At 40.1% G+C, this 11,893-nt stretch overlaps 1 protein-coding gene across 4 annotated transcripts; it reads left to right on the top strand.

Moving 5' to 3' along the window:
• Positions 1 to 2,589: 2,589 nt before the first annotated feature.
• LOC125237832 (luciferin 4-monooxygenase-like) lies at positions 2,590 to 11,518 on the top strand. 4 transcript variants are annotated; one of them, XM_048145040.1, is made up of 10 exons: positions 2,590 to 2,633; positions 2,698 to 2,833; positions 3,777 to 3,984; positions 4,260 to 4,581; positions 5,237 to 5,408; positions 6,526 to 6,656; positions 7,190 to 7,346; positions 9,115 to 9,333; positions 10,099 to 10,272; positions 11,261 to 11,518. In XM_048145040.1, the coding sequence occupies exons 2-10, from the start codon at positions 2,729 to 2,731 to the stop codon at positions 11,372 to 11,374; spliced, it is 1,602 nt and encodes a 533-aa protein (XP_048000997.1). In that variant the 5' UTR covers positions 2,590 to 2,633; positions 2,698 to 2,728; the 3' UTR covers positions 11,375 to 11,518. The 4 variants fall into 4 exon arrangements, with proteins under 4 accessions (XP_048000997.1, XP_048000998.1, XP_048000996.1 ...); XM_048145041.1 differs by lacking the exon at positions 2,590 to 2,633 and having other exon boundaries at positions 2,660 to 2,833; positions 3,777 to 3,894; XM_048145039.1 differs by lacking the exon at positions 2,590 to 2,633 and having other exon boundaries at positions 2,660 to 2,833.
• Positions 11,519 to 11,893: the final 375 nt, after the last annotated feature.

Here is an 11,893-nt window from a genome sequence, read left to right as displayed (position 1 = left end):
TAAAGGGTCCACATGCTTTATGTTCTATAAGGAACTTTAAGGCATGGAAAGTCACATGAATTGTTGTCGTAACTTAATAATAGATGGCGCTGCATTCGAAAATCTTGACTGATAACTCTATACCATACTATTCAATATACTCTATGCCCCAAACTACGAGTAAGCAAAGCTTGTACCATGGGTGCTAGGCTACGACGATATACATACTTATATAGATAAATACATACTTATATACATAGAAAACATCCATGACTCAGGAACAATTATTGCTCATCACACAAATAAATGCCCTTACCGGGAATCGAACCCAGGACCACGGCTTAGCAGGCAGGGTCACTACTCACTACCAACTACGCCAGACCGGTCGTCAAAAACGTAATACTTAACATAAAAATTTTGGGTTAATTATTTCTTACATTCATAGAATTTTCAGGTCTGTAGCATACACGTAGCATACTATTTGATATACCTACTTAGGCGGGAATTACAGTGCCAACAAAATTAGATTGAGATTCTGTAAATGATACCTAACATTGAATGTGGGGTTAAATATTTTTCCCCTCACTAGCTCGGAAACACGTGTTTTGTCCTTTAATACCAGTGAGTAAAAACGCATTTTATCCACTAGTGAGTAAAATAATTTGACCTTGAATAAAGTCAAATTAACTGCTTTAAAATTGATAAAAGTAGTTGAATCTAGTAATAAAGATGATTTACCACCTGTGAAACTACTGGAAGCAGTGATAAACGCAGTTTTTGCGTTGTAGTTTCCTCGCTATAGTGAGGGGAAAAGTTTTGTGTTACACTCGGGTAAAAAATGTATTGTACTTCTCGTGTGTTAAAAAATTAATTCCACACTCGGCGTTAAAATACAACTTTGCCCCAAGGGTATACCAAATAACTATTAACATCTCATTAACTGCAGTAAAGATAAATGAACGCTGTAATGGGTTCGAAACGTCGGTATGTTTTGTAAATTCACTATACGCAATATAATCCGTTTCCGTACTTTTATTTCATAGATAATTAGTGTTAATACTAAAGAAGGACCTCTTTCCTTCCACCTTCGTTCCTTTTTAAACTGCACTCCTCCGTTGTCGCATAATATGTTACGTACCTACCTAGTAATCTTCTAAAGCTAGCTTAGTTTAATAATGAGATATAGGTAATTTCAACTCAGTTGAGGCCACGCACACGCGTACGCACACACTGTCATGTAGATAGATAAGAACTTTATTCATTCCCACAACCACAGACCAACCCCTATAGACATCCATTACAAGACGACTCGCGGTCGCCAGCCTTCCTAGTATTTGCACTGATATAAGCGCGGGCGCTCGCCGTGCCCGATCAGTAGCGACCAAGTAACAGACCCGAAAGCAGCGCGTGTTTTTCGCAGTAAAAAAATTGAAAAAGGGTATTTTGATGTCTTAAAGATGTCCACCTGTAGTGTGGAAAGGTAACAAGAAGCTCAAATTTAAAAACAGACGTCATTACATTCCACATAAAAGTCATATTTATAATTTATTCAGAGCCGGCATAGGTCAACTTACATTGGCCACTTACGCGTCAGTAAAGGGACAGTCCCTTTCATCTGGCGCGACTGCCCGCCGTCCTTGAAACGGCCAATCACAGCGCGCTTAACACATTCCCCGCCCGCTCCTCGCACCCCTGGCACTGGTGACTCGTATCGCGAACAAAATATACAAGACTGCTACTCTATAGGAGGTTCTCTGTGCCCACAACATACATGGTAGATAAAACAAAAGACAAAAGGCATGCAAATGTAATGACAACGAGATTTTGAAATTAGTGTTCTTATGTATACCGTCTGCAGATACAACAGTGAATTGTAAGAAAGACCAAAAAGTTTCTATTTATTATTTTGTTAAGAATTACGTCTATAGAACAATTTTCAAACAAAACAGAAAATAAAATATCTCGTATGTGATTAATTAATTGTCAGATATATGATTGTAATATAAAATCAAAATAGAAAATCAATCATAGAAATCAAAGATAATATGTAATAAATTGCCTTATTTTATCATCGTAGCTGTTAAAATGGTGTTTACCTATTTTTTCATTACTTATTAGCAGACATAGAAGTCGCGGTAGCAATAACGTCAATTAACATAGAGACATCCTTCCGATATAAAATATATCGATAGCTGAATACTTATATGGAAGTGAAATTTCATATGAGCTGTAAAGTTCACCGGATAATTTAATTTAATAAAATAATATCGTTTGTCCTTAGCAAAATTTTATTCGTGCCACCGCGACTTCCAGCTAGTAATACTGAGTTCACATTTAATAGGGAAAGAGAACCTATGATAGATGATTTAACCGAAAACCAAAACCTTATAATCAATCCTAACAAATCATATGAAGATATGCCAAGTGACGGTGTGTTTTACTGCTTTTAATACCATTAATGATAAGTATATCAATAAATAATAATGTTTTTCAAAAATATATTAATCGTTTTTTTTTACATTCACTCACTCATTTCGTTCATTATTTTTTTTGCAATCAGTACTAATCTTCATTTAGCTGTGTGTGTTATCATTCACTTCAACCTCCGTGGAATTACCATGTGTGCCTATAAAACATTACGCCTAAGATTCAAGGTAAGAGTAAATAAAAGTAAAATACTAACTATAGACGTTACTAAACCGGTGTGTATCATTTCAGTTTTATAAAAAAGGAGGTGTTATAATTAGCCATGCTTGTGCACGGTGCAGGAGAAGTACTGGTGCCTGCGCATTTGCACTTTGGGAAATTTATTTTGGACCGGCTGAGAGAGACAGACCCCGAGCGTAATTGTTTGGTAAGTTTATACCCAAACTAGGTACTTAGTACATAATTCACACAAGCCTTTTTGAGCCTACCGATACCGTGGGACTCAGTTAATCTGTGTAGGAATGTCCTATATTCGGATAAAACAAAACTTCTTATCAAGTTATCATACAGTCACCCTATCTACACTCGGCGTCACGGAATTTGCACACCCACGGATTTTTCTTTCAAGCGATTATAGCTCTTATCGTATTCAATTTTCATAAATAGTAGTGAACTGAAGTATTTATTTTTCCCCTCACTAGCTCGGAAATACGCGTTGTGTCCTTTAATACCAGCGGGTAAAAACGCATTTTATCCACTAGTGGGTAAAGTAACTTGACCTTGAATAAAGTCAAATTAACTGCTTTAAAATTGATAAAAGTAGGTAAATCTAGTAATAAAGATGATTTACCACCTGTGGAACTACTGGAAGCAGTGATAAACGCATTTTTTGCGTTGTAGTTTCCTCGCTATAGTGAGGGGAAAAGTTTTGTGTTACACTCGGGTACAAATGTATTTTACTTCTCGTGTGTTTCAATTCCACACTCGGCGTTAAAATACAACTTTGCGCCCTTGTATAACAAATAACTATTATCTGGATCTCCCCACAGTAGTAGTCCTTTTGACTCATTCCAGATCCCAGCACGATCACATAGATATATTTTGATTACACCTCCCGAAAATGTCATGAACAAATTTTGGATACTTAAATACAATTTTTAAGTAAGTATAATATTTGTAGTTTAAGCTAAAAAACGCCTAAGAGAGCGCGCACACGGGCAACTTTTGGCAGCGACTTTTATGTCGCTCTCATCATTGGTCTATGCGTGAAGCGACGCAACTTTTCATACAAATACGAAAGTCGCCGAGCAACTTTGTCGCCCGTGGGCGCGCACCCTAAATTCACGAATTTAGTTTTTTTTTGCTTGCAGATTAGCAACACTACTAAATACAACCTTACGTTCAAGGAGGTATCGCAGTTTGTAGTCCGACTGTCAGTGGGTCTGACGCAACAGGGGGTGGGGAAGGGAGACACGGTGGTGGTGGCAGGTGAACCCCCCGGCACTTCTTTCCCTACTGGACTTGCCGTAATACTGACTGGCGCAACACTCGCTCTTATAGACATACAATGTGGCGAAGGTTAGGAAGACCGGATAACATAATAAGATTTCATGAGGGAGTGAGGGAAAGGAACCGACCTAACTGGGGTTGGGGGTCTTGTGGATCTTTTATTATATTAGGGATATCCGAATCAGACAATATGTTCTATGTATTGCTTGTCCTTATCATAGACTCACTTTTGAATGCTGCCTAAATCAAATCTGTACGCGTATTTGACTACCCACACCAGTTCATGCAATGAATTCGGTCACTGGTCTTTTTGCCATTTATAAATATGCATATCTAACTTTCAGCAATCCTCAAGCATAAATTAAACTTAACAAAGCCGAAATATATAATCTGCACTCGAAAATTCTTGGAGGCCTTCAGTGATGTACTAAAGGGTTCGAATTTCATCAAAACCTTCATTTGTTTCGATGACGTCGAAGGTATGGAATCAGTGGCGACCCTAGTGTCAAGCCAAGAGGTGGATATGGATCAGTTTGAGCCAACGGCCGTGGAGGGTCAGACCGACGTAGCGCTGATCTCGTTCTCATCTGGAACAACTGGGTTATCCAAAGGCGTCCTCCTGACACACCTTAATCTTATTGCGAGGAGCATTTCGATTACACAGTGGTGAGTCAAATTGAACGTGAATCAATATCGACATCCCTTTTCCTTGGAGTCGACGCAGCATGTATTTTTTGCCACACTTTGGTGGGTCATTTATCATTATCAATCTTACACTTGACATGTCTTCGATTCTTATAATTTCTCACACAAATCTCTCCTCCTCCTTTTCCTCTTCGTCTTCCTTTTGTTTTAGTTCCGTCTCCATCGTAGCTAATTAATTTTGTCGTCACCTGTCATTCTTGGCTCCACATCACAGCACATGACCTTGCAACGCTAGGCGATTCGCCCTTACTTTTCACTATGGATGTAAATTTATTGTTTCCTGTAGTGTTAACTGATTGACTAATGACTGACTCCTTTAATAGTTAACATTAAAGGAGTCAGCCGTAGTGCTTAGCCGAATGCACAAACGTTCACGAAACGCTCACGATAATATCTCGTTCGTAGCTATCTATCTCTATCGCTTTTGCGTGTAGGCGCGACAGAGCCAGACTACATTTCTGCGGCGTTTCGCATCGAAAAAATGCCATTTGGCTACGGGGCCAGATTATGTATTTCATGTTTACACTCAATAGGTTGTGCTTTTTACCATTTCACTTTAACCAAGTGCCACTCAGTTGCAGGTGACCATTCTATATACTTACTTTCATACTTTCAGGTATTTTGACTACAATTCTTTGTACGCCGAACCCTTGCAAGTCGGTTTCTTCTCGGAGCCCGATCGGACTTCCTTTTATGACTTCAATATGATGTGTACATTACTATGCTCTGGACAAACAGTTGTTTACTCGGAAAGCGATGTGGATTTGAAGTATGTTAAAGAATTTCAGGTCAGTTTTAAGTACCCTAATTGATTTCAAGTCCGTAAATAGTTACGAGTGTATACCTACAACTTGATACAACTAATACTTACACGTACCACTTACTATTACAGTCATGTGGATCGCCTATCAGTCTCCAATAAAAAAAGGAGAACTATTGTTAGGCCGTTTTCACATTATCCGATCCGATATCGGATGTCGGAAGGATTTCAATAGAAAAAATCCAAGATGGCGCCTGTAATGTATGGGATATCGGTCCGACATCCGATATCGGATCGGATAATGTGAAAACGCACTTAGAGTAATTCATTGTGAATTGTTGAGCAATGCATGTTTCGTTTATCGCGACACTAGTGGCATCTATTATCAAGTAACTATACTAATAAATCTGCTGTTTAGCTAGAAGTCGACCATAGAGTATATTGAATAGTATGGTATAGAGTTATCAGTCAAAACTTTCGAATGCAGCGCCATCTTAATAGATAATTTAAGTTACAACTTTTCTTGTGACTTTCCATGCGTAAAGGTTCCTTATAGCGGGATTTCATATTTATAGCGGGATTTCTGAAAAGGTCATTCATCAACCAGTCACGTTAAGTATTTGAACGCTAACTTATTAGTCAAAAAAGATGACATTAACAAAATTTACAATTTAATACATGTAATTAGCCATAGAATGCAGTTCGCTAGTTTGCGGGTGGTACAGCGACATATAGCGAAAATTTTGGACATCAAAAAATACTTATTACATTTTACGACCAGTCATTACCCAGTTTGGATGACAGTGACATCTAGTGAACAACTTGCACAACTCTCTATCGTTAATTTTCCTAAACATATCCAAAGTAAAAAGTTCCTTTGACTGAACACACCGTGATGTCGACTACAGAAGTATACATGTATGTTAATCTTAATATTAGATATAGTTAATACCTTAAGGCCTGAAATGTATCTAGCAACACTTTTGTCTATAAGTAGCTATCTATCAAGGTATCTTTTATTTTTGGTTCAATGAGTCCTTGGGGCAAATAAATCAACATTTGTTTTATTTTTTTGTTAGCAACAAAGAACATGATGTATCATTAAAGTTTTATAGAGTTTTAATTTTTGCATTCTTGCACCCTAGGTGCATACGATGCCCACCGTGCCTGCGATTATAGAAATGATGGTAAACGCTCCAGATTTGAGTTCACTCAAGCTAGTCTGTACAGTCGGCTCACCGCTTAATCGCCGCACTGCAAAACTGCTACAAGAAAGGTAGATTATCATTATATTAAATCTTATAAATTATCAACTACTAGTATACTCTGTACTTTAGGTTAGGTACCTATTTAAAAGAATGTAAACAACTAATTTCTACATTTTCGGGTAGTTACAACATTTGTCGGTTAACGAACCAAATACAAAAACCAAGTGGATCTGTCACTGAGCAACCTGTCTTTAACCTACTTATTTTGGTCGTGTAATGTTTTAAATTACTCTTAACTGGCATAAGGAGTCTTTTGAGGGTAGGTTTTGTTTACATTTATTTGAATTTATTCAAATACCTAAAGGTACAGACTACAGACTTATAAGATTAAGGTCTATATGGTCCCAGCACTCCCGGCGCGCATAACACAATCGTTTATCAGACTGCGAAGCGACTGGTTGACTTAACTGGTGCCCGAAGAGCTGGCAACTTCCTGACACACATTAGAAATGCTTCATGGACCTATTTGAAACTACTTATTAAGTTGTAAGTATGCTTTAGGCTGTAATATTTTATTTTTATTTTTAAACCGTATTTGCAGATATCCTGGTATCAAACTAGTAAATTTGTACGGCACCACGGAAACTGGCTCCATTACTACAACACAAAATAAGGCGTTTGACTTCGATGTGGTACAACAGGACCCGAAGGCAGACGGTTATTGCGTTGGCTACGCTGTTCCAGGGGTTACAATCAAGGTATCCACTGTATACATTTTCAGACCTATAGCACAGTATAATAAAGAGTACTATCGTACAGTATGGCCACTCCCGCTCCCCGCTGAAAGGGCCGCCCACCCCCTCTCGGTTACCTCACAGTTACCGCCTGTCAAAAATGCGAACAGTCGACCTGTCGATCATATCTCAGTCATAGCAGCATGGTACTCGTTCTGCACCTACACGAGCTTAGACTGTGTGCTAGGAACGCGCCTCTTTCATATATTTGATCGCCAGTGTCCGAGGTTTGCCTATAGGGTAAACTTTGACAGGCCTGAGTAGACGCTCGGAGCGACCACCCTATGTAGCATCGCCTCGTCAGGACACAATGAGCTTTTCCCCTCACTAGCTCGGACACACGTGTTTTGTCCTTTAATACCAGCGGGTAAAAACGCATTTTATCCACTAGTGGGTAAAGTAATTTGACCTTGAATAAAGTTAAATTGACTGCTTTAAAATTGATAAAAGTAGGTGAATCTAGTAATAAATATGATTTACCACCTGTGGAACTACTGGAAACAGTGATAAACGCATTTTTTGCGTTGTAGTTTCCTCACTATAGTGAGGGGAAAAGTTTTGTGTTACACTCGGGTGCAAATGTATTTTACTTCTCGTGTGTTAAAAAACTCGCAAGTTCAGGATTCTACTCTCGAACCACTCGCTTCGCTCGCGGTTCAACTATAGAATCCTTTCACTTGCTCGTTTTTCAATTCCACACTCGGCGTTAAAATACAACTTTGCCCCCTTGTATAACAAATAACTATTAATCGTTTGACACGAACGCCGCACGCCCTACCCTGCTGCACGCTCAATATTATGCTAACACTAAACATACAGACATGCAATTGGGATACAATTTGTCACTCGAGTCGGTTCTTCTTCTTCTTCCTTGCGTTATCCCGGCATTTGCCACGGCTCATGGGAGCCGGGGGTCCGCTTTGACAACTAATCCCAAGATTTGGCGTAGGCACTACTTTTTACGAAAGCGACTGCAATCTGACCTTTCAACCCGAAGGGTAACTAAGGCCTTATTGGAATTAGTCCGGTTTCCTCACGATGTTTTCCTTCACCGAAAAGCGACTGGAAAATATCAAATGACATTTCGCACATAAGTTCCGAAAACTCATTGAGTACGAGCCGGGGTTCGAACCCGCGACCTCCGGAATGAAAGTAGCACGCTCTTGCCGCTAGGCCACCAGCGCTTGTCACTCGAGTCGGTTATACCTAATCACAGAGAACCTCCTATAGAGTAGCAGTCTTGTATATTTTGTTCGCGATACGAGTCACCAGTGCCAGGGGTGCGAGGAGCGGGCGGGGAATGTGTTAAGCGCGCTGTGATTGGCCGTTTCAAGGACGGCGGGCAGTCGCGCCAGATGAAAGGGACTGTCCCTTTACTGACGCGTAAGTGGCCAATGTAAGTTGACCTATGCCGGCTCTGAATAAATTATAAATATGACTTTTATGTGGAATGTAATGACGTCTGTTTTTAAATTTGAGCTTCTTGTTACCTTTCCACACCATTTCACACTACAGGTGGACATCTTTAAGACATCAAAATACCCTTTTTCAATTTTTTTACTGCGAAAAACACGCGCTGCTTTCGAGTCTGTTACTTGGTCGCTACTGATCGGGCACGGCGAGCGCCCGCGCTTATATCAGTGCAAATACTAGGAAGGCTGGCGACCGCGAGTCGTCTTGTAATGGATGTCTATAGGGGTTGGTCTGTGTACCTAATAAATGTTCATTTCAGGTCGTGGATGTAGAAACGCGAAAAATTCTAGGTCCGAACCAGCGTGGAGAGCTATGTGTCCGGGGTCCACGTCTCATGAAGGACTACCTGGGTGCAACCGAGCCATACTTGGACGAGCAGGGGTACTACCTGACGGGTGATCTGGGCTACTTTGATGATCAAAAACGAATTTATTTGGTGAACAGGCTGAAAGATGTTATTAATTACATGGGGCAAAAGGTAAGCATTATAAATATTTTTTTTAAGACTAGGCACTTAGATCAAGTAAAGCGTTTTGCATGATTCTAGATAGATAGATAGATACATTTATTGGTACTAATCATACACCGTCAAACACTGTTACAATTATGTAAAAAATAAAGGCAGGCAGGGCAGGCAGACTCTAATTGCAGAACTGCAGAAGAGCAAAGCTTGTCCCACCTTATAATGTTGTACATGGTGGCATTGTGGTGCAACTTTGCAGATAATCTGAATCACAATCACAAATCTAGATTTTCAATATCTGAATAAAATTTATTTCCGGCTCCTCTCGCCATTTTGGGCTATGTGTGCGCCCACGCAATGACGATTTTGGCGCCCCCTTACTATTCGGCGCCTAGAGCGGCCGCTCCACTCGCTCTACCCTTAATCCGGCCCTGCATACATCAGTAAATGCGAGTTATTTTTAGTTACATCTAGCGGCAATCACGCATCAATCACGCGCCAATCACGCGTCAAATAGCGTAAATTATCAGTACTGCTACTTGTCAATAGATGTCGCGTCGAACCGAGAGTCTAATACTCACCAATTTTTAGCTAATATTACAATAGTATTAATCAGTATTCTGTTTTCAATTCTTTCTGCTTGTAATATAAGTTGTAAACTGTTCTACCTAGTATCGAGTAGTGGTACTGATAATTTACGCTATTTGACCGGTGATTGTCGCTAGATGTCACTACAAATAGTTACAACTCTTCCTTTACTTATTCCTCTCTCCGTTTAAGGTGTCTCCAGGAGACGTGGAATCCGTACTACTGCAACACCCAGCGGTGCAGGAGGCAGCAGTGGTGGGCAAACCTGCTGGAGTGGAGGGGGAAGAACTACCCACCGCTTTCGTGGTGTTGCGAGCAGGCACCGCCGCTACTGAGACTGAACTTGTCCACTACGTGGCTAAACAGGTATAGATTTTAGAATTTGGAATGTTCTACATCGCGCTATTGACATTTTTCCTGTTGGGTAGGTATATAGATATATCTCCGAGTTAGAAGTGAGAACTTAATCAACTGAGAATCAACGCTCACTTCACGATTTAATCGATTACTACTATAAATTGATCCAAAATATTTTGATAACATTGATGTGTTATCTAGTTTACTATACTTACAAAGTAATACAAAGTATTTATTCAACCACTTCTGCTTGTGATTTTAGTTGTAATTTGCAATACATTTCAATTGTCACGACACTAATGACATCTAGTGTCAAGCAGCGGTACCAATAAATCTGATACTTGACGCTAGGTGTCGTGGACGAAAAAAGGAGTGTTTCAGTTACAAACACAAGTATACCTAGCATCTACGTCCTAGGTATATTGTAGTCTATGATATACCTGTAAATCCTGACCAGAAATATATAACTATTGTCAGGAGGGCGCTGTTATTCTGATACATATATTTTAAATTAAAGGAAAAATAGAAAAATTCACACCTCCGGCAGGACTCGAACACTGCGACCTTTGGCCTTGCCGGGGCCATTTGGAAAGCGCGATGGCCCCGGCAAGGCCAAAGGTCGCAGGTTCGAGTCCTGCCGGTGTGAATTTTTAATATGAAGAAAATTGATAAAAATAGTTCCAATGAAATTCCGCAACATGGCGCGTAGTCATATATTTCTGGTCAGACCTGTAGAAACGAGGCTAGATATAATGGGAAATAGTAGATATTAAAAAGTGTTTCATATTGCCTCTATTTAATTTCTACTCAAGTTCTTGCCGAACCTTATAATCTATGACCTGTACCGATATACATAGATAATGTCTGTAGCGTGCTCCACCGTAGACCGCATCATCACTTACCATCAGGTGTGATCGTGGTCAAACGTCTACCTATTTATACTAAAAAAAAAAAACTTGGTATAACTCGTATCACTACTTCCTAATGCTTTTTGCAGGTGACCTGGTATATGCAGCTTCGCGGAGGCGTGAGGTTTGTCCTGGAGCTTCCCAGAAACGCAATGCAGAAGGTCCTGCGCAGACGCCTCAGGGAGATACTCACACAGGAATAGTGCGAGAGGGACATCACTATACGATCTCCCCAAACCTATCGACGCTGAATCGACTTGTGCCGGCCAAAAATCGCTTGTTAGTAACTTACTATTTATATTAAACTTACTATTTATACAGAACCATTAATAAAATTGTAAATGCTGTTGTTTAATATTATTTGCCCATCGCAACTTATGAAAGACTGACGAAGGGGAGAGGGGAGAGGGGGTCTCGTGGACAATATGTGTGTGCCCAGCCCAGGGGGTCACGTGCTCAATTTGTATGGCCAGCCCCAAGGCTGACTACGCATGACTACGATCGCATGAATGGCCCAATATCGGTTTAGTACCGTTTGGTAGCCAAAATTTCGTAACCGGCTACAAACCGGGAATCTTGATTCCCATTTTGTAGCCGGTTACATATTGGGCCAGAGTAGTGCCGTTTGGTAACTAAGTTTTGTAACTGGCTACAGATGGGAATACAAAATTTCCTATTTGTAGCTGGTTACGTATTGGGCCCGAGTTACTGATCGGAGTTTC

This window comes from Leguminivora glycinivorella, chromosome 22 (assembly GCF_023078275.1).
Source record: "Leguminivora glycinivorella isolate SPB_JAAS2020 chromosome 22, LegGlyc_1.1, whole genome shotgun sequence".
Classification (NCBI taxonomy): domain Eukaryota; kingdom Metazoa; phylum Arthropoda; class Insecta; order Lepidoptera; family Tortricidae; genus Leguminivora; species Leguminivora glycinivorella.
This window is presented reverse-complemented; position numbering and strand designations above follow the sequence as displayed.